General features: G+C 35.5%; 1 protein-coding gene across 1 annotated transcript; it reads right to left on the reverse strand.

The window, feature by feature from the left end:
• Positions 1-53: 53 nt before the first annotated feature.
• On the reverse strand, positions 54-19,010 carry LOC110690015 (protein odr-4 homolog). The gene is made up of 11 exons (XM_021866840.1): positions 18,869-19,010; positions 18,560-18,778; positions 16,632-16,727; positions 11,084-11,172; positions 10,858-10,986; positions 9,011-9,131; positions 6,322-6,412; positions 6,127-6,236; positions 5,687-5,838; positions 4,780-4,876; positions 54-591 (listed from the first exon to the last, which is right to left on the reverse strand). The coding sequence occupies exons 1-11, from the start codon at positions 18,947-18,949 to the stop codon at positions 298-300; spliced, it is 1,479 nt and encodes a 492-aa protein (XP_021722532.1). The 5' UTR covers positions 18,950-19,010; the 3' UTR covers positions 54-297.
• Positions 19,011-24,662: the final 5,652 nt, after the last annotated feature.

The following is a 24,662-nucleotide window of genomic DNA, read 5'->3' on the forward strand; positions in this document are numbered from 1 at the left end:
AAACCTGAGCAACGAAATTACACGAGAGCGTAAAAGTGCAGGTAGTCATGAGCTGATATCCAAAAAAGGGCAATTCGCCACGGTGAACTAGAACAATCACTGTAGAAATCTTTAAACAAATCCTATCATAAACCAATATACATAACTAAGTTGTTTTTCTCTATTAACAATAAGTTAATTAAATTTGCATGGTCACTATATTGGACGATGTGTAGTAAGAAAAAAAAAAAAAACTACAATGAAACCAACCAATGGTCTTCTACAAAACAACTTATCACTACTGGTAAACAGATATCTTCAATTAGAACTCCTTGCATAGAATAGTGAACCTAGTATAATCGCAATGAGCAGAATGAAACCAGCAAACAAGGCATTAACAATTTTGGCGATTGATTTTTTGTGATCACCCTTCTTAGGGTTCTTGCTTTGGCTTTCAATATGAGCAGTACCTGATATTTGATATGAGGGGGCCACTACATTCCAGAATGGTTTGGCAGTCAAATTTGGCAGCTCATTTTCTGGTTGTAAGAATGTTGAGGCGTCTTCAGGAGCTTCCATCGACAATAACTCCACAAAATGATCACTAAGAGCCTGTAAACAATAGTTTCTCTAAACATCAAGATACAAAAATGGTTAATTCTTTCCTCACCACCCATCCATGCACGAGAAAGAAGGGGGTAGGTCTTAGGAAAGTCATAGTGCATAACATGTGCATAGTTTTTACTTTTGATGAAGAGAAATGAAAATATAAAAGAAAGTGATTACAAACTTATTTTGGGAGCTAGGTACAAGTTAAAAAGAAAACTAGCTTATATTACAGGAGACTCACCCACTTTCTACACTTTTGGGAGCCAAGTGCACAAGTTTAACGAAATTACAGAAGAGCATAAAAGTGCAGGTAGTATAAAAGTATTCACCCTCTTTCTTTTCCAATAACATTCCACGGTTAAATGACAAGTCATGCATCCTTAACACAAGGTCATTTTTTTCTAAGTAAAACCCTTGGGCTCGAATTGGCAAGCATCACAAGCAGCTCATTTTCCACTTCAAACTCAAATCCAGCTAACTTCTTATGTTCAATTCTATTAAGCAACCACTTCAATTAGGTCTTTTAGCTTAACTTCCAATGAACATTCAACTGTCAATTTTAGAAAACTTGTTGACTCCAACAAGTGAATATAGCTTCCCAAATTAAGACAACTTTTCAACTTCCATAAGCTTTTAGCTATACAATTTTCAACTGTTTCTTTAGCTAGCTTATTGTCATTAGTTTAATTACCCAACACAACTAAAGCTTGTATCATTTTTGTACCTTTTAATGACCTGAACTTGTGCTAAAGGACCTCTTCGAAGCTATTAACAAATTAACTCTGCCAACAGCATCATGACCTTAATCGTCCAAAAAAGAAGGAACAAACTTCTGGAAGGACCAACACAAAAAGCTACTGTGTGACCAAAGAGATAATCATAGATATATCTTTATTTTAAATTTCTGTATCACCCCTCTCCTATATTGTGAGCAAGCCCCACTTTATAACCTAGATAACAAATTATATTAATCCAATGGCATTTTAGTAAATAAGTTGCATTGAAATCTGTGTTTTTTTGATTAAATAAAATATATTTTTATTGTTTGTGGGCCATTGTGACAAGTTGGACAGAACTGTTGGAGTTAACACTAAAGGGTAGCTGAGTTTTCCTTCTTCCATTGAATTCGACTTAGCACTACCAATTAAATGAAAAACCCGAATAACAAAGTGAAAATAAAGGGCATGGTTAACCCTAAAGGTAGGTTAGCTTTTCTTCCTACATTGATTTCGACATGTTCAATGTCGTAGTGAAAAACCGTACTTTCCACCATTGAAATTGAAGATTAAAGGAGGAGAGAGAAAACAACAAAAGGTTGAAGGAAGAGATAGAAAATCATAAAACAGTAAAAGGTTGAAGGAGGAGAGGCAAAACAACAATTAACCAAAGTTAGATGTAATTTACCTATACACCCTTTAATAAACATAAATTGTTTATCAAGATTATAAACTTGTATTTTCTCCTATATTGTATCAACATTTACACCTTGCAACTTGATAAACAAAGCATGTTGGTGGCAACCATGGCAGCGAAGAGGAAAATTTTAGTCTATCATTGTAAACTGAAAACGATATCATCATTTGACGTTTTGGCTTCTCTCTCCTATCGTCAATTTTTACTCTAGACTATTTTTGTGTGCGTTTTAGAGCTTCTTTGAATTGATTATCTGAATTTCTTACTTGGAATTATCAAATTAGCTTAGAAGTTGAAGAAGCAAAATGAAATATGGGAAAAATTGGGAGCAGTGAATTGAAAGTAATGGGGGTGTTAAAGTTAGGGGAGTAAGAAATTCAGATTATTTTATAGGAAAAATTCATATGATTAATCCCAGCTATTGATGGTCTTCCAATATTAATCCCAACTATGAGTTATTCTAGAATAATCCAATTGCAGAAGATGCCTTCCAAAGGTAATTCGAATGACTTGAACAAGTTTAAAAGGTAAAATTTTATTTATCTAAAAATAACTCTCGCCTCCCCTTGCCCAGCTCTTCAACCACTAGTCCACCCCACCCCTTCCACCACCCAGTCACCTCACTCTTTCCCTCGCTACCTTTCTCCACCTTGATGCCACCGTCAACCGCTGTTGACCCCCCAACACCCTCCTTTTTTACAAACAGATATCCACCAGCATCTGCTTTCTTTATTCGCCACCAAAACATCACACCCCTACCAATGACCGACATGTTTCTCCCTTCACCTGCTAGCATTAACCAAGCCTCCTCCCTCATAACTCCATTACATTCTCCGTCTCTCCTGCTTTCTACACCCCTGATTCTTTCTCTCCTATTCATTCAAAATCGATGAATAAGAACCAATCAACCCAACAATCATCAGCCACCAAACTTGATACACCCCTGTAAGCAGCCACCGTAGCACCACCACCCTCTACTTTGCTGCCCATTGACAAAAACAGAAGGCTAGTTTTTCTTCTCTTCTTGGAAAATTAAGGATGATATCAATAATTATAAGCCAATCACGATATGCCACCACCTAGCCCAAAGTAACCCGGATCACCAAATCATTTTTGGAAGGAACCCCTTATAGTTGAGATAATTCAAGGATAACCCGAAGTTGGGATTAATATGGGAACATCGCTGATAGTTGAGATGAATCATGTGAATTTTTCCTATTTTTAATGCCTAGAATGAGAATAGAATCATAAGGGGGTAGTCCCTTACACATGTGGGAAATAATTACTCAGCACCCCTCCCCCCAGGGTAAACTTTCAGTGGCCTAATATGGAGGTTTGCCAGGTGGTGAATTAGATTTCCGGTGGTCCTTAAGTTGGTTTGCAGGAAGGTGGTGGAGATTGTGGTGGTATAGCTGGGAGGATGTGTTTGTTATCATGCAAGAGGCTTGAAAGAAATTAGAGGGAGATTTTTATCTGAGGAATATTGCGATAAATCACTGAAAAGTAGGGAGGATCAGATTAAGAAAGAGGACATGGAGGGGAGAATCCAGAGAAGGGTTAGGTTAAGGACCATAAGCTTAATTGCCAAATAAGGATTAGGTTAACATGGTGGGAGACTACAGGGAAGGAGAAGAAAGAAGACCATAAGCTTAATAATCCTTTAGTGCACTATTTTTCCTTTCTTTTATTCTGTCATCTGAACAGTGTAAGTACACACACACACTACTGCCATCACTGACGATTGTCTGCTAAGATCTGGCCTTTGACAGTTCTCACAAAAAAATAAATCGGAATGGAAATAAAAACAAAAATTAATAATTGAGGCAGGTCTCTATTAATCAAGCAAAGGAGTAATTATTTTGTATTTTTCTTGGTGAATTGGACAATTTCTCACCCCCCTTTTTTTTTTCTCTAGAACTTCCTTTTCTAGCACATCTGTTAGATGGAGTAAGCATTGTTATATTGGAGGTTGAAGGAGGGTCGTTAATGGCTTTGTGGCACAGTGGGCAGGTTTTGAGGTGGTCTCTTTTTGTGGGTGGTACCATGTATGGTGGATGTTAGTGGTCAATGGCAATTGAGATAGTGGGCCACAAAAAAGGTGGCGGCAGGGGAGCCTAATAGCACCAGGCTGGGTGATGTTTGTGTCATAATGATGTCGATGGCTAGGAGATGTCAGTAGCATGGTGGCACTGAAAGACATGTCACTCTGTCACAATGGAGTAGGAGCTATGGTGGACTAGTGAGTGAAGTTATTTAATATTTTGAGGAATGCGAAGATGAAATAAATCAGCTAAACACCATAAAAAGGAAACAGAATTGGATTACCTTTCCCATTTCCTAAAATCCCCATAAGCAAACTTCCCTTAATGTTTAATGATTTTCATCAATTTTTATTAATGTAACAGTTTATTCAACGAGTTTTTATAATTAAGGTCATGAATTAATATATAGTAACACGGGGCCATTTGTGTTGAATTTTTTTTCTGTTTACCAAATATAACAAACAAATTTAGGATTTCCAATGAGAATATCCCTAAATTTAAACAGGAGCCAAGGTTCAGTTCCTTCTAACAATGGTTTACCTCAGCTTTCTGCCAGGATTTACAATAACATTTAACGCGCAATTTTCAACAGGTTATGCCACCCACACCACTGATACACTAATTCTATATTTCGATACTGTATGCATGATTACCCTCTTCCAATTCTATTTTCCACCAAAAAACAAAAAAAGAAAAAGTAAAAGGATGTTTGGCATATGAAACATAAACCACAAACCTCAAAGCTTTCAGCTGGCAAAAGATAATCACAAATGAAAGTGCCTGCCAGCCAAGGTATGAATACTCTCCGCGGAAATGTCAGCATGCATTGCTTTCTGCATCCATACATAAAAAATTATTTTATACAAAATAAAGATAAAGGATGGGCATGTCAAACATGACTCCACTCCAAGTAACACATTCCATCAAACTTCGGTTGATTCAACATAGATAATGCAATAACCAGGTCTAAGTACACACAGGCCTAACATTATGGTAATTGCAGATTGATTTGAAAAGTCCAATAAAAATATTTTTTAAAAGGGAACAGTGACAATAGAGTGAAAAAGAAAGCATGTAGATATCTGTTACTACAGATACTAAGGGTTTTTGTTTAGGGGGCAGGGGGGGTATAAAGTGGGGCATTGAAATTGTAGAAGGCAATCAACAAAAAAAGCAATTATGATATTTATGACAAACCAAGTGGTATTAACTACTTCCTCCTTTCTTTTTTACTTGCAACATTTCTACAATGCACACTAGTCACATACATCCACTTATATATTATTTTACTCTTTTGCCTAAAACTCCACGCACACCCCTATGGGGCACTTAAAAAAAACGGAGTGAGTACCCCACAATTGCATTTCGTGATTTATACTTACAGAAAAACATAGTCATGGGATTTCGTTAGATCCGTCTCAATGTGTACTTTATTAAATGTAATATTTTTAATTTTACAACTGCGTAATTATAGAAATTAACGATTGAAATTATTGTTCATTGACAAACATGAAAGCAGAAATGTTAAAATCTATCTAAAAGAGAGGAAGTATTTCGCACTTTGATGCTCAATCGGAATAAATTAGATTTTTTTTTCCTGTCAAACTCACCCACGAAGGACAAACTGCTATGTCAAGAATTACCTCAAGGGCTGCTGGATGATCTGGTTGACAGATTCCATGTTGGATGTCGTTATATATGTTTCAGAACCATTTTCAGGAGCAGTAGCAGTTTCCCCATCAGCCTCGTCAGAGATCATATCCAATCTGGTTTTCAAGCTCATGATGATATCTCCCTACATCAAACAAATATTCGAGTAGAATTGAAAATGGTAATAAGAGAGCCAGAAACAGGACAACAGAATCTAAAACCACTGACAATACTACAGGATAGTGATGATACAGGTAATTCTTGCTTATTGATTCTCATAATAGTATACATCATTATAGCCATGCCTTTGCCAGATCAGATTCTACTAGTATCATAAGTATACGGAACAAAATGTCCCTGATTATTCGGAAGATTGAGACAAGAAACTTACACACAATAACAAAATTCCAAAATACAGCCTATTTGAAAATACCTTAATATCAGCCACTGCTTGTGAAATAGGTTCTTTTGAGTTCAGATATGAATATGAGCACACTGTTCCCGAAAATACGAGGATACCAACAACATCATTTTGGCTGCTGGCTTCACACACAACCACAAAAAAAAAAGACAATCAGATTTGATGCAAAATTGACAGTAATTGCAAGATCGTGAATTGTATCAGCACCTTCCGATGATGTGTCTTTCATAAAAGGAAAAAGAATTTCAACTTCATGCACACCACCAGATGCACATGACCCATCCGTGATTACATCAACCTATCAAAGATAGCATGATGAGAAGCTCCAAAATATATGTCATAATGTATACATAAGGATACGAAAAGGTAATGCCATAAGACCCATAATCATAGACAACACAGACTTCAATGCTCCAACATAATAAATAAGGTTTCTGTATGCACGCCAAAGATACAACTCAATCTATGTACTTCCTCCGTTATTTTTATATCCTACTCAGTTACTAGAAGTTCGCAATTTAAAAAACTATTGAAGAATGTGAGGGTGTGTAAGATGAAGTAGGATAAAGTAAGAGAATGTAAAAAGGTGGGTTTGTATAAAAAAAAGGTGAATAAATTAAGAGAGAGGGTGTGATAAGGTGTACTTATTGTGGGGATGAAGGGGTAAGATAGAAAAAAGGGTAAGCCAAAAAATAAAATAAAATTAAAAAAAGCAAACCGGGTAGAACAAAAAAGAACAGACGGACTATATAAAAGGGGTATTGGCGTATTGCAAAAACCATCATACTACAAAACAAGATTACATGGGAAAGGGTTCGATACGTGGTATGAAACATTTATGGGGAACGCTATTCATGGTGAATCCAGTACAATTGAGTATGCAATAACTATATAATAATATGGTTGAATTTTTATTAACAGTTTTTTTTTAAATGAAAGAAATATATTTCTAGTAGTGAATATTATATGGGCGTGCATGTGGTTTCTACGATTTTTATTAGTCCACACCTTTTGACTTCTAAGACTATTCACAAACTTTACTTAGACTAGTTTTTGTGATTTATAATTATTATAAAACATATTAATGTGGGATTTTATTTGAATTGTTTCAATGTATAATTCATCAATACCAACTTTCTACTTCCTCCGTTTCATATTATGTGCAACAAAATGGGTTGCACATTTCCCAAGAAGAAACTTTTTAAGGGAGATTAATTATGAAAAGAGCAAATAATTAAGTTCATAAAAGGACACCAACACCACCACCAGAAACCACAAAATTCACCTTGCTGCCACCATAAACCCCGAAACGCAGCAACCAATATACTTGCAACCAACCAAGATCTACCAGACCTACAACCACCCAAAACCGACCAGACCCACAACCACCCAAAACCGACTAGGCGCAACCATCAAACCCAAAACCCGCAACCTCGTAAACACCCTCGGCCCTCCCCTCCCCTCTCCCACCCAGTCAACCACCCACCATCTCCCCAAAACCACAAGCACCCACCCTCGCCTCTCACCGAAACCCACAACCACCCACTCACCCTCCCCCCCGAAATCCACAACCACCCACCTCCCTCCCTTCTCCCCGAAATCACCACCAACCACCTTAAACATATGAAGAAAAAAAGCTTAAATTCGGAAAGTATTACCTCCTCATCGCAAATTTGGGGTTTATTTGGTCAAATTTGACCATGAAAACCTCAACATTAAGCTTTAATGGAAGAGGAAGTGGCGACGACAACTTTAGTGGAGGAGGAAGTGGCGGCGACGACTTTAATAGAGGAGGAAGCGGCGGCGACCCGATCTTATGGTGGTGGTGGTGTGGTGGTTGTGAGAGAAGAGAGAGAAGATTGGTGGTGAGGGTGGCTTGAAAGAGAGGAGAGAGAAAATAGAGTGGTGGTTGTTAGAGAAAAGAAAGTGGAGGTGAGGGGGTGGCTTGAGAGAGAGGAGAGAAAATATGGTGGTGGTGGGTGGTGGATCTGGTTGTGAGGGAGGAGAGAGAATGTGTGTTAGTGTTATTATTGAGGGTTAATTAAGTTAGGTTAATAAGTTAATAACATGTAATTAATGTGTTAATTGGATTGAAGTAAGGGTCTTTTAATAAATTTACTCAAAAAATTTAACTATATAAGGAAACTTTTTTTTTTGTTGCACATAACTTGTAACATCCCAAAATGGCAAATGTTGCACATAATGTGAAACGGAGGAAGTATAAAAAATATTTTTGTTGATAATTAGAGATATTAATTGTTAAACTTGTGGCTTTTGAAGAGGGTGGGGTGGGCATTTTGGGATGGGTACAGCGATTTCAAGATGGTTAGGCGAGGTTTTGGGGAGGGTTGATTTAGTTACGAGTGGTTGGGATGGTGTTGACCGGGTAGATTAGGTTGTTGGGTGTGGTTTCATGGTGGTTTAGATGGGGTCAGCGTCTCGACGAGGATTTTAGGTAGTTATGGTGTGGGAAAGAGGTGGATGTCGAGATCGTGTTGTGGGTCTGTGGGTAAGGTGGGTGTTCCAGTGGGTGTTGGTGGTGGTGGTGAAGTGGGTGTTAGTGGTGGGGTGGCTTAATTTAATCATACCCACTATCTCTCTTTTACCCTCAATGACATGCCCTTCAATTTACTAATTAACCATTATGAAATTATGCCTAGAAATTTGTGCAAGGTCTTTTGTCGCCAAAAAAAAAAAAAAAAAAAAAAAAAAGTGAAATAGTAGTAAATAAAATCAGTGAAAAAAAGTAAATGTATAGCGATTGCTACTTATATTTCGTCCTATCTAGTGTACCAAATAATCAAAGAAAAATGAAATGAAGGAACAAAGACCCTCATGAGAGATGTAATTAATATTGACAGGGAAGAGTGAGATTTTTTATTAGTAGAAACCTTACCAAATTACCATCAATGATTGCTTTTGCTCCTTTTAGCTCCTTGACATGATTTGAAATCCCATCAAGTAAGACATCATTCATCAGTTTGGCTTTTGACATATTTTCATGACTAAATGGTAATCTGATAATGATTATAACAAAATTTAAACACCATAAGTATATGCTAATGCCTAAAAAATTAGTTTGAGAAAAACCACAAGTTAATTCTATACAATAAATTATAAGATTGATAAACTATAGTATTACTTGGTTGACATGAGCGTTAAATTGCCATAGGCATTGTATCTCATCGAAATTAAAATCCCATATAAAATTTCCTAAGAATTGGCCAAAGTTGTTTGGTTATTAACTTGTTACGAAGGCATTTGCAAATCAATCATGGGAACGTTGAGTTACCAAGGGAGGCTTAGTAATTAATTCTCATGTTTTGTGGACATTAAAAATTCCATGAATTTACACTTCCTACATTTTCAATTTTTATGGTCAACCAAATAAATCCTATTTTAAAATTCACATGAATTTCAATTCCCAGTTTCTTTTTTTTTTTTTTTTTTTTTTTTGGCAGCCAAACAATACCTAAATTGCAAGTAGTGCCTAAAGTCTGTAATCAAGGCATTACGGGACCATCATTACAAAAAAACACTTGAATTTTTTTTTGAGCTGGGTAGTCAAATTCAACCTCCAGACTCAAAGGAGTCATGGTAAGACAACTCAGATTAGCAAATTCCCATCTATGATTTTAGCTTGTGTACAGTAGTTTGAAGTGGTGGTTCTTTGCAATGACCAATGAAAAACATGATTCGATGGGGAGAAGCAATGGTGGCTGGTGGCAGTAGGGGAATAGCTAGCATTATTGTGGTGGGGGGGGGGGGGATGATAAAGAGAGAATGAGTAGAAAAGAGGGGGAACCAACGATACAGTACCAAGTGGACAACATGACCTACCACACAGGTAAACAGGTCATGTGAATACTTTGGGAACATAATCCCCATGATTGAGACTCTACTAGAATAATCCATTGTTGCAATGATATGGGAAAATGGGTTATAGTTGGGGTTATAGTAATGAATTTGTACTTATAATAAACCTTTTAGAATTAGTAATAAGTGGCCTTGTGGGCCTTTAACAATTATAAGAGATCTCAGCCATTTTACTTACCATAAGTCCATACGACGCCAATTCTCTTTGCTTTAGAATTAGAAGACAAAAGCTTATCAGCCTGCTTCCTTAATTGATCTCTACAAACATCTATTCACCTCAAGCCAACATTGGTGTGGCTTCTTATAGCAATGTGAATTAATGTCATTATATAGAAATTATGGTAATAATTGAGTGATAAGTCTTTAATGCAATAACTCAAAGTTTTCCTAGCTATATATGCTGGTATATTTCCTCTCTCTACACCACCAATTTCTTTGTTGCTAATCATAATAATTTAACTAAATTTTTAATTTTCTTTACTTATGAAACAAGTTCAATATTAGAGTTACTTTTCCTTTTTCCGGATAAAAAGAGAACTTTTGTGAATGAATTAATTCGAAATCAGTTTCTCCCGACGTATGGCTAGAAAACATATATATATATATATATATATATATATATATATATATATATATATATCAATCCTGAATTTTTTACAAGTCAGTGAACTGATTTATGTATTTAAAAAAAAAAAACAGTAAAAAGAAAATCCTCATTTAATTAGGACATAAGCAAAGCAGAATACTTAGTACAATGAATTTAAAATAACAGATGGATAAAGGAAAAAATAATAAACATCCAACAATCACAAACAAACATGAGCCAAACTATTGATTATACTATGTACTAAACATCCAGAGATGTACCTCATACAAAAATTGTAGATGCACCGAAAAGTTTGGAGGGAATTTAGAACTTTTCCCAATTTAAAATCACAAGGTCGAAGGCTACTTGATGTTATATTTGAGGACACTGAGCAATTTCGACACGTCCACCTGCTTGAGTGATATATCAATCTCATAACCTAAAAGTTTCAGAGAAAAACAATCTAAAGGAGAAAAGAAAATGCCAGCAGTAAAAAAATAAAGTTACCTCCGAGGGCTATAAGATATGTGAAGAAGCAACATTTCATCAGAACCATTTTCCAATAAAGGAGCTGCATCTGCTACTCCTGTAACAGTCTGGAGAAAAAAAAAAAAAAGATCTAGTCAATTCATTCCATTGACTACACACAAAAGAAACCTGGAGCTTAGGCACATAGAATTTTCAAATCCATAGCTCATAAACTTCTTTGTGCATAAAGAATGCCACCAGAAAAAGAATCTGAAAGAATGTAGGGTGGGAATACTATTATATGGCCAAAGATTACGATGATACGAAGTATCTAACAAAATATGCAGAAGTACTAAGGTCCCATTTAATTCAACTTGTTTTGACTTATTTCACACCAATCAAGTACATAAATATTCGGACAAAAGTTCACACAAAATAAATTATTTTGTTCCAAACAAAATAAGTTTCCTCAGACAAATTCACAATTTCACATACAAATAAGACAGCCTCAAAGAAAGTGATAAATTTTGCAGACAAAATATGTTCAAATGAGATTTGTTTAGATAGTTCAGCCAATCTACTAGCCTTCTACCTTCTTTCTCTCTTCTCTCACATACCTAGTTCTTTCTTGTTCATCTTGGGGCTGCCACCAGCCTTTATGGCGGTAGTAAGCCCCTTTTTCTTTTCTTGATTTTAGCAAGATCTAAAATCATTGTCACGATAAATCTCCATTATGCAATCTATCTTAACCCATATTTGGGTTTAAGTTATCTTTTTTCAAAGTTCATGCAATTCGCAACTGAGGTCAGATCTTGTCAGACCCCGCATAGAAGGTTTTGCAAACAACGATATGGGAAAGAGTGTGAAAAAGGATATGTAGGTTTGATCACATCAACAAAGATCATAGTTTTGCAAAAGTAGAGTTTAATGTGATTTAATTTTATATGTATTTGTTAATCTTTAACTTCTCTTATAGGGTATGTAGGTCTGGTCACATGACTGTTGATTGATAAAATAATTTTAGTTTCACATGTAAAATGAGTGATCAAACTAGAAATCAAAAGCATTTCCAAGAAAGGTCTAGTCTAAGGAGAGATTGTATTGATAAAAACATCAAAATGCAATTATATAATACTCATAAGTGATAAGGATGACATAGAACTCTACTTGTGCAGAATTAAAGGACAGATAGATGAATTTTATTTTGCATTAAAGAATAGGTAACACTTGATACACATAACAATGCATGAGTTTGACCACTAATATATTAATTAAACAATAGTTAGATTATGAAGAAAAAAGTTTGATATTATAAAACTTCACATTAATACCTTTCAAATAAAACATAATAATGTTTTTAATGCATTAGTAGACATTATAGTCAAAGTTAATATATGAATAGTAAAATAAAGTCAAAATTGTGTTACTTATTTTGGAACGGAAGGTATATACAATTGGCGTAAACAATTGGCACTAGTTGCATTAATATATGTAAGAAATGTTTTCATTTAACTACAATCTCATTGAAAAAATACTTCCTTCGTTCTAATAAAATTACAACAAGGATAAAATTATGCATCCCAAAGCAGATTATATGTTAAATATCTATAATAATATAAGAATAAAAATTGTAAAAGTTGATATTATGAAACTAACAAAGCCCCAAATGATTTATTTTCTAACGTAATAATATGGTCAAACAAGAGTGATGGAGGATGTAATCATTATTTCATTATCTACATATATCATTGCGATATTGTTTCCTTCTTTTATTGATTTTATACACTTTTTGTAAATATTCTAAAGAAAGTAATCCACAATTTCCATATCATAATGGATTATGAAATTGTTATAATCACAAAAGGTCCCAATTTCTATTTTGTAAATTAGGTTTTATATAAATACTCCTTTATGATACAGCTCCCTTCATAATCTCAAAGCTTCTCAAAGAAAGAGAGAGTGACAAATAATAATTCAACCATTAACGTTTCATATCTCACTAAGAAAAAACTCCTATGGCTCGTACCAAGCAGACTCCACACAGATATTCATCATTAAAGGTTATAGGAAAGCAATTGAAAACTGCAGGTAAGTCTATTTCACGAGATGGCATGATGATGCCCCATAGCAATCGGCCTGGCAAAGTTGTTCCTCGTGACAAACAAAAGTCTCAGGATGCTACTCGGCTGCTGATTGGAAAAAATCCTTTCACAAAAATTGTATGTGAAATAGCAAAGAATGTTGGCACACAGTTAGAGGACCAAGCTATCTCTGCTCTTCACATAGCATCAGAGAAATACCTTGTTGATCTCTTTGAAGCAGCTAAGCTGTGTGCAATTCATGCTAAGCGTGTCACTGTCATACCAGACGACATATCTATGACTAAAGAGATCTGGAGAGTACGTGAAAAAGCTTATCATCTAGAGAAAACTGGGGGATTCCAATCTGATGTCACAGATGTAGTATCTAGTCTTGACTAAACACTACAGCATGGAAAAACTAGATCAAACAATTGCTGTTAGCCTAAATCTTTTTCCAATTATTGTTGTTTGTATTACTAAGTTATTGTCATTTGACTCATTATCTATGTTGTTTGGGAATGATAAGTTATACCCAATTATCAGAAATATAATGGTGATGAGATGATTAAATAATGACTATATTTAATATTCAATACATATTAATGTATGGATTCTAAAACTAATTCTCCGGTGTCCCAAAATTCTGAAGATTTGAGTAGATCGGCGCTAAAATGAGGCATAAGAAAAAATATCATATAAAGTGATAATTGATAAATCAAGATTAGTGGAGAATGTTGAAGCCTAGCTGTATCCAAAGTGAAAATGCTATACACTTTTGGAGTTTAGTCCTGTATCTTCTCAATTCTATGCCTTGGTCACAAAACAACACTATACCAAATTGAAATCAAAGCCAGAACACCACTCTACCCATTCATTTTTCCAACCTATGGTAGTAGAACTTAGATAAACATGTCGGACTTGAGTATGAACCAAAAAATGAAATACGGTAGTGGTTTTTTTCCTTCTTGATGTAACTGTTATAGACTAGTATTGCTGTTGCAAATATTGTAATCTGATTGTAAGATTAATATTGAGTCTTTTTTAAATGAAACTAGCAAAAGGTTACAAGATAAATATAGCTTTGGGATATAACTCTCGGTGGTAGCTTGAGGCTACTAATCTCACATTCAAAATGTCACTCAATTTCTGCCTAACATCCTAATGCTAGCCTGCTTCTCTTATATACTCAAGCACTACCATAACCCTAACTTAATGTATTTTGGCCCCATTATATTGGAGTATCTCAAGTCAATTATCTAGAAAAATGGTGACATTGATCAAGACGTGGCCCACAGGATTAAGTCGGGGTTGCTTAAATGGAGAGCGGCCACGGGAGTGTTATGTGACCGAAGCATTCCCTTACAGATGAAGGGAAAATTCTACGGAACCTTCATAAGACCAGTGTTGCTCTATGGTACAAAATGTTGGACTTTTAAGAAGGAGCACATTAAAAAGATGGAAATTACGAAAATGTGCATGTTAAGGTGGATGTGCAAGAACACTCTAAGAGATAGAATCAGAAATGAGGTTATTTGCAAGATATTAGGTGTGGCAAGCATTGCAGACAAATTAAGGGAAAATTGTCTGCGTTGGTTTGGGCATGTAAGACGAAAACCCGAGGGTTCACCGGTACGAAGAGTAGAAGAGAGGGACCATGGAGGGGTTAAAGAAGAGAGAGGGAGACCAAAAATGACTTGGCTGGAAGGAGTTCGGAAGGATATGAAGTATATGAATTTGCATGAGAATGAGACATTGGATCGTACGGGATGGAGGAGGAAGATTTTTGTCGATGACTACACGGAATAATCAAATTTGGTTCATGTAGCCAACCCCAATTATGGGATTAAAGTTTTGATTGATTGATTGAAGATTGGTCAAGACCAACGATAATGATTAAAACCCATAGATGAAGTATTTGAAATATTATGTTATTCCATAAAATTTACAATTTCTAGCCCAAACCCATCAACCTAACCCAATAGAGCTCCTCCCTCAAACACTCTTTCTCTCCACTCCACCATCACACCACCAATCACTCGCCAGCACCAATGCGAACACAAAAGCTGGTTGTGATCCTTCCACTCATCAGTTATGAAACAGACGCAAGAATTGAACTTCTACTTTCTACTTTCTCTAGTTAAATTTAAGAAAAAAGGAAGGACAAGCGCTGTTTGAAGACTTCCATTGGTAAGTCCTTCTGTCTCAATAAAGAAATAGTAATAAAACCATTAGTGATATAATCATGATGATCATTTACTAAATTCCTTTTGGATGTATGAAATCAGTTTTTCTAGTGATGACTTCCCATTTGTAATTCTCATTTCCGTTTTCTTCTTTTTGGAACATCAATTACTTATTCCTCCAGAATGCTGACTCTAAGAAATATAATAAACTAATGTAAATCTCCAGCTACCATTTCACCTAGAAATCTGATAACAGTTAAAAGCATAATTAAGGAAGAATACCCTTCTAAGTTCTAATATGCCGGCTATGAGGGCAGTATTGCATTTCTGGAATTGGAATTATGGACTTCCCATACACATGAATTAACATTGAGTTTAATTATTTAACATTCCACAATTGAATCCCAATAATGGAAGAACCTTGAGTTCCAAAATGCATCATAATATACGTTGACAAAATGTAAAATTTATAGTTTGTCAATTTACACAATAAATATGACAAAATACACCTGCTGATTTACTGTGATTGTGAACACAATGCAACTTTTCTATGCCTGAAAGACCTCTTAGAGGTCATCATTATTTGTACACAATTGGTGTTAAATACTTTGACTATTCTCGATGCATATACAAGTTTCTAACTTCAATTTTGGTAAGAATATGAGGCGGAAATTTTTTGTTGCATTTTCAATGTTATGTCATTTTGTTGATGTTATGGTAAGATAGGATTGACATGATATTTTGGTGTACAATTTCTCACCAAGCCTATTTGAAGGATGTGAGTAGTCCCCTTGGTCTTATAATTTAAATAATTTTTGGTCTTAACTATACCTAATGCATAGCTTGATTGACTAAAATATAATTTGGAGGCAGGGGAGCGGTATACGCCTTTACAGAGGTCTTTAGCATTTTCTCCTATGCTCAGCCATAACCATTACATAAAAACATTAACATGGTATACAGTATACACATACATGACCAACATCCCAAAATAGATGATATACCTCTAATTACATATCTCCATCAATGGGATGGTTGGTCACAAAATGAAGAGTACAAGCACTATTGTTTCAGAAATATATAATGTTCAATTGGTCATGAGGTGGTGTTATAGCCTGCAGTAGGAATATATTATTAAACTCACAACTTAGGCCTCAATCATGCATTCAAAGACAAGCGACAAATATGTTTCTATTTGTGAAATTTTGAAGTTTCAAAGGCACAAGATTTGTACAGAGTCTACAGACCCATGCCTTTGTTGAAATTCAAACATCAAAGAATACAGCATTGACACGAAGAGTAAGGTAGAAGCAATATATTTACCTGGCAAAGTACTAATGTTGAATTCTTGAAGTAAGTTTCACCAACCCATACATATATACCGACAACCTTAACACCACCTACCAGCAACCGAGAAACCTGCAAACAACAAAATTAACAACCTTGAATGCAGGTGATGAGACAGAGAGAATTTTAAACTACTAATATAGCTAAAGAAAAACTGTTTCGAGCCGAATATTATAGATGCACAATGAATCCTAACAATAAGGCTTAGCTTCCATCAATATTTTCAAAGAGTGCCAAATCAGATATTAATACATACTTTTTTGTCTGAAAACAAATTTCATAAATAAGTAATAGACATGAAAGTAAAGGAGGAGAACCAAAAATACAACAAAATTGGGAATTCCCCATAATGTGAACCCCGATAGAAGCTATATAAATAACTAGCCCCCAGGACTTAGAGGTCTAGCGCAGTGTACTGTGCACAGTTTAGGGTCTTATTGCACAGAATTGGTTCCTAATTGCTCCAAATGACTGCCTTTTGAGGCTTTCACATCATGAGCCCCCAATTACCAACCTCTACATATAAAGTGGTTGATAGAACTTTAAGCAACTCACTCAATCAATCAATCAACCAAAACCTTAATCCCATAAGTGGGGTGCTACATGAACCAAAAATGATTATTCCGTGTAGTCATCGACAAGAATCTTCCTCCTCCATCCCTTACGATCCAATGCCAACTTTAAGCAACTCAAATCCAACAAAAATAAAAATAAAACCCATGCAGCGCAAAAGGACAAAATGTATGTAGCCTCTTACCTAGACTCAGATATGAGGGATTCAATATAGGTATGGATCTTAATGTCTCATATGTCAATCCTGAAAATCAGGACACGGGAGGCCATCCGAAAATTAGGACATGGTTACGGGTTCGTTGTGAAAAAAAAATAAAAAATTAACAATTTTTTTCCAAGAAAATTTATATTAAGTAGTCTTTAATTTTTATTATTTTTTTAATCCCATCAAATAAATTCAATTCAATAAGTTATAAGTTAAATGGGACTTGTAGCATGAACTAGGGTCTTTACATGGTAGTAATTAAGGTTAGGGTTTCATTCTTGAATCTCCTACTCATGACATTCTAGACTACCATTTTCAAAGTAATACAATCTTTATTTTCCAAGGTATACAATTTTTGGGTCATATCTACCCATATGTTGGGTTTTATCTCTGTCCTTAAAGTTACAGCTATGTATTTTAATTATGCAAGAAAAATTGTTTTTAATGAAGATTTGTGCGATGTCGCAACAAAGGGCAATTTTACACCTACAACAAATCTCATTAAAATAAGTTCTATTTCAAAATTATAATAGATTAAATGACCCCGCATGGAAATCTATATCAAACAACGGTATGAGAGAGTATTCTGTCAGATGTCATCAACAAGAATCACGATTTTGGCCGATTAAAATATTATTGATCCAATTTAATTTGTATTTGCTAGGTTTGATTTTTCTGGTAAATTTTGTATGACTCTTCTATTAATGAATAAATCTTACTTTGTCGAAAAATCCGTAGTTGGCAATAAATTTACAACACCGTGAATCACTTAAACCAATTAAACAAAAAAAAAAACATAGCTCAATAGCCAATTAAAGCCCGATAATTATCGGAGGATTCTCAAACTAAAGATAATTTGAATATCATGCAATTTCACATTATTAATAACACCAACCAACCACCTACATCATCTCCCAAAATTCGCTAATATCCAACGACAAAGTTCCAGGAGTTCCATTAACATTTCACACTCTTAAACCCAAACTCAACTGCAATTCACAAGCAATGCACTACAAATGACATATTCTCCACCAGAAAATGCAATTCAACAACCAATAAAAATCAAATAATTATTGAAGAATACACAAATTAAGGTCATAATTCTATAATTCAAAGTTCAAATTACCTGACGAGCGTGCTCGGAGACCCATTCCTTATCAATCCAAAGCGACGAAGAATCAACAGAAGATTTGGGCTTAGAAACTTTCTTCTTATCAGCGACCCCTTTGAGAGGATCAATGATTGAACATGGAGGATCTCCCGAATCATTTGGGGGTGTTGGTACTAAATCAAAGATGAAACCTCGATCTAATTTTGAATTAAGCTTGCCAATCACTAACCCTACCTACAAAATCAAAATTAGATTGAATTATAAACTTTGAATTAAAACGTGATGATGCCCTGAAATTAGGATTATTGAGGAGAGAGAAAAGACCTGAGCAGGAATTGCAGATTGAGCAAGACGATCTTCGGCTAACTGAAGGCGGGTTTCTTCTCCCACTACAGCTTTCACCATTGTTATTCTGATCAATTTTGTTTTATGGGTTCAGTTCACTCCAATTTTATCGAGAAAATACTTGTTAGTAAAGTCTCAGTGAAATCAGGGGTAAAAATCGTAAATATCTTGCTATATTAAGGGCAATCTGGTGGTGCATCACATCGGCGTCTATGTATGTGATTTTTGTTTGTTAATTGCAAATTTTATTTTTACATGCTTTTTAACGAATACGAATTTAGATTGAATGAGATAATAAGTTATATATAATGGAAATTTGACTATGGGTTGGAATGGAATTAGAATTCATTTTTATCTAATTTTAATTGTTTGTTTGAGGTTTTTAGTAATGGAATATTATACCCAAGGGGTTCTAACTCCCCTCATACGCATGGAATCCCATAACCACCCCTCTTCTAAAATTCACAATTCATTCTAACATAAAAACCAAACAACTTTGGGCTAGTATGAGTGTTAGATCCATACCTCTTTAGTATGAGATTCCATATCAATACCTTCCAACTTGATGAACCAAACACCTCCCAATGAATATGTTTATGAATAAGTCTTATACAATAGCAATTTGAATTTTTTGTTTTTTAGTTGCAATTGAATCTATATATGAATAATTAGTTTTTTGATATTATTATGTGTAGACTAGTGTCTCCGGGAATAGTAATTACTCCCAATAAAATGAAATGGTAATGTGAGTGATCATAGTATATTCTGTAATTAACGAAATAAATTACCTTTCTTAAATAAATAAATAAAAATTACCTAGCAACACCAGCAAAACAATGGCGTCTAAGAGCTTGTCTGGTTACCACAAATTCCTATGGGCAATGAAAAGTCCCATGAATTTCAATTTTCATGGGTTGTTTGGTTGCCTTGTAATTTGTAAAATGTAGGCAATGACATTTCCTTGGGAAATCTCAATAGTTGTACGATACACAGGAAGTTTCTCACCTTATACCTCCTTGGTCAATTACACTTCCTACATGAATTTTTAGAGTGAATTTACGATTGGAAAATTTAACAACAACAAACCAACCTTTGAGCGGTTCATCCATAATGGACCAACCTTTAAATCATCCCAAATTAAACACAAGTTTCATTTTTTTCTCCCAAAATGAACCCAACAGGTCACCTTACCTGTTATACCAGGTAAAAATCCACTTGTCATTAAATCATTCGCCAAGTTTATTTTTTTTTTTGATAATTTTTACAAAAAAAAAAGAATAAAAAAACATAAACCACCCTTTCCCACCACTGCCAGCCACCACTTCCCCTACCAGCGGCCGGCACCCAACCAATTCCCCCGGGGCCAGCGACCTTCAACGCCGCCGTAATTTTCGCCACCTACACCTTAACCTTCACCATTATCACTTCCACCCACTACACCACCACCTATGTACACCACCAACAACCATAACAACCAACGAAACCACCATACCAACCCACCCCACTACCACTAAGATCCAAAGACCCACTTCTTTCCTACCCGAAAGCGATTTGGTTGAATGGTTCGGTTTGCTCCAGAAGCAAAGGGAGTGGGGCCAATGGAGAAGGGGGTTTGCTCCGGCGGGGAAGAGGTAGTTATATGGGGTTCCGGTGGTGGTGGGGACAGGTTCACGTGGGAGATTGGAGGAGGTAGAGGGGTTGATTCTTTTTTTTTTTTGTAACTTTTTTTTTATAAAGGTTTTTAATTAAAAAAAATAGTTAAAGAAAAATTAAAAAAAAATAATGACCGGTTGTACTGATAGGCGGTCGCACACCTAGCAAAAATAACCTAACTAATCCTCCTAACTATGTAGTAGGGTAAGTCAGGTCGATCCCACAGAGACTATGGTTCACCTATAACTATTTAGACTCAAGTTATTACTAAGCAAGTAACAAATTCAATGATGAAGAGTATTAACTACTAACTACGGAATATTAAGAAAATAAATTAACCCACGAAGATTATTATAAACTAAAAACTCCTAGAATTAGGAATCCCCACTAATATAGATCAATACGTCAAAATAATCCCTTTCCCACAATCAAATCAATAGATATTCCACAGGACGGGTGCTCCCTACAACAAATACTAAGAGTTTCTTTCGATCAACTAATAGCTTCCCTAATATGTAATCATACCTATTTTCATGGAGTCATACATATTAAAGACATTAAGAACGGCATCCCAATAGTCCTAGCAAGAATAATTAGCTATTTTCATGCATAAAAATTCTTACTTTTAAGAATCAACTTTCGTTGTAAACCTAATCACATTCAATAATACTATTTCTAGTTAATCATTGATAATAAAACCAACCCTAATAAAGAGGAATTATAAATTAATTAGATATGGGATTGAGAACCAAACAACGTATTAATCCATATTAGGGTTCAACCTAACCCTAGATTATAAAACTACTCACACATGTTGATTAAATAAACGAAATAATTAACGGAAGAAAACATCATAACAATAATAATAAGAAATAAAGAGAAGAAGAAATACTTGAATAAATGGAGAACTTGAATTAATCTTCAATGGAACAAAGTTGGAAGAACAAGAAGAAAAACCTACGTATAAATTGGAATAATTGTGATGATAAAAGTCCCCCTTTTCTATCTTGTTATTAGTCTATATATATCCTAGGAATTTTAGTGGGCTTAGGACTCTAAATTAACATAATTAAGGTCCTAAAACGCAGCAATTAGGAGCCACCACGGGTAGGCTGTGGAGAGCCGTGTTCGACCACAGGCAGGTCGTGGAGAAGGCTGCCATAGTTGCTCTTTGCCATGTGAAAACGAGTTGGCCACAAGATGGCCGTGGAGAGAGTTGTACGCCCACAGGCAAGCCGTGGAGGTGGCTGCCATGTCCATTATTGTATGTAAATTTCTCCCTTTAACAAGTCGAATCACGATCAAAGCAAACCTCTAGCAAATCTAGCCCAATTCCTACAAAAATCAAAATAAAACAAACCAAGGAGAGCAATATTGAAATGTAAAGAATAATAGCTCTAAAAGATTAAAAGTATGTAGAAAACATGATAAAAACCCGCAAATATAACATATAAAATGAATATATAAACGTGTTATCAAATTCCCCCACACTTAACCTTTGCTCGTCCTCGAGTAAACAAGACAAAATAAGAGAACCACTCTAAGAAAACAATAAAATCTTAATACTCACTGTCGTAGGAATCACGATTGCATTTAGCGTATGCAACAAGCCCTTTAAACCCCTAGGCTACCCTAGTGGACGAGTAAGGTCTCATGAAGGTTTTGAGAAGGCGTACCTACAAAGCCTAGTCATGAAATTCCAAACCAAATTGCTCAACCAAGTGATTAATTTGAAAAAACAAAAATAGGAATATCGTTTTTATCACAAATCAATAATATGGATGAAACAATAATGCATAGCACCTTTTTAATGACCAATCAATCTTACCACACATCTCCCCATACCAACTCACACAAACATGAATAGCTCTCACTTTAGTTGTGAAAAGTAAAAACAAATAACGCTCATGTGTTTACGGGGTGAAATATGATGTCACTCAACCTAATCATAGAATGCATGTCAACTTCACATGAATTGGCCTCTTTAGGCTTGCAAAGTGACTTTCTCCACTTCTAATGATTGATGCAATTACGAAAATCATGAAATCCAATAAGGGTAAGCTTGGTAATCAAGGGTTGGACGACGTAATTTGGGAATGTGGTGCTCAAAACATATAACAAATCCTAATCCCACTACACATTCAAATGTCGGGTTCAAGCCAACCTTATTTCCTCCAACTTCATACAAAATAAGCATAACCCTTTTATTTCTTTCTTTTTCCTTTTTTTTTCTTTTTTTTTTCAATCATACTTTTTTCTCTTTTTTCTTTGTTTTTTTTTTCACAAAAAGAAAGGGACTCATAGCAAATTAGGAATTAGGAAGACTTTTAAAAATCTTTTTCTTTCTTTCTTTCTTTTCTTTTCTTCCTTCCTTGCTTCTAATAAATCAATTCCCTTCTTTCTCTTTGTCTTTTTTTCATTTTTTTTTTGATATACATCACTCACAGGGCTTTAACAAGTGTAATGCACCTTCAAAATAAACCTAGGAAAATAGCTCTATGGCTTTAAACGTAGGGTATCAAGAAGGGGTTAAATCACGACTCAAATTGGCTCAACCTACGGGTGAATGAAAAAAAAAATATGTAGGCCTAGAATGTGGAGGCTCTATTCTCTACAAGGAAATTTCAATCATTTTTTCGCAACATGCATCATTCAAGTCTCTAACAGTCAAAAAGCAAGACCAAGAATTCAATTATGTGAATGACAACTAATCACACATGAAGAAACACGACTAAGATAGAGTGAAATCAGTCAAATATGGCTCAAAAATCTCACCGGGTACACAAACTATTCACATAAGTAGAGCGGGGAGACCATCCTGGCCACAAACCATTGTCATCAATAGGATTTATGCTAAATTATTGAAAAGTTTGTGGAAGATATCATTTTTTTCGAAAATTACTTGATATGCATATTGGAATGGAAAATCAAAAGGTGACACTAAGACAAAACACTCTAGACTAACAAATAAAAATAAACCTAATATTTACAAAAGGTGATATCCCTCCCCCACACTTGAAAATTGCAATGTCCATAATGCAATAAATATAACATGATTAAAAGAGGGAAAAAAAATACTCACAAAGCCTTATCATGGAGAGAAGCAAGGAGGATTTGTAGACCCATTTATAATATACCACACAAGTCCAACGCACTGCCTATTGTAAATCTCCCACAAGTCCAACTCCAAAAAGAGAATTCTCTAACAATCACAAAGATTGAATAGCCCAACAAACAGCAATTTCGAGAATGAAAATCCCGATACAACAATTTCAAGAGCAGAAATTCCAGCAATATTTGAATCTAAGTCTAGCCGTATTTTCGTAGATCAAGATTCGTCAAATTCGAGCTTGAATCCGACGAGTATCGCTGGGAACTCCGGTGATTTCGCTGGTGCTCAAGAAACCGGTGGTTTCGCTGCTATTTCCGGTGAGTTCGCTGCTCAAGAAACGGCTGAAATCGCTGCGAAATCCGGCAGCTTCGCAGGTGGTTTTCCGTAGATGTCGTTGCTCAAATTCCAGCGTGTTTGTGGCCAAGAAACTGGACAATTTTGCTTGTTAAAGTCAGCAGATTTGCAGGTTCATCACCGATACACAACAGCTCCGGCAACCGAGGCTTCAAGGGAGTGTGATTCCGGCGATCTTGCTACGAAAAATCTAAAGTTTCGTGGTCGAATTCCGGTGGTGTTGGGCGAAGGAAGAGCCGACTGATTCTGGGGCAGCAATTCTGGAGGAACCGAAAGTCTCTTTTTTTTTTTTTTTTTTTAGAGGGCTGTGAAAACAGAATACACCACGGCTGGGCTGTGGTCTATTTGCTTGGACCGCGGCCAGCCTGTGGAACATGCTGCCTTGGTTGTTTTCTCACCCTTTTTTTTTCTTTTTTCAACTACCCAGTGGCTGGCTGCTTTGGCTGCAGGTTGCTTGCGGAGCTTGCTGTACCATGAAGTTGTATGGGTAAATTGCTTCCTCTGCCATTACATTACTTCCTCCTGTAAAAACCTCATTACTATTACTATTAGCTAATCTAGAAATAAAAATAAAATAAAGCAGAATTAGAGAACTTGGGTTGCCTCCCAAGAAGCGCTAGTTTAAGGTCGTCTAGCTTGACCTCCCTTGTTGGC

This window comes from Chenopodium quinoa, unplaced genomic scaffold (assembly GCF_001683475.1).
Source record: "Chenopodium quinoa cultivar QQ74 unplaced genomic scaffold, ASM168347v1, whole genome shotgun sequence".
NCBI lineage: Eukaryota > Viridiplantae > Streptophyta > Magnoliopsida > Caryophyllales > Amaranthaceae > Chenopodium > Chenopodium quinoa.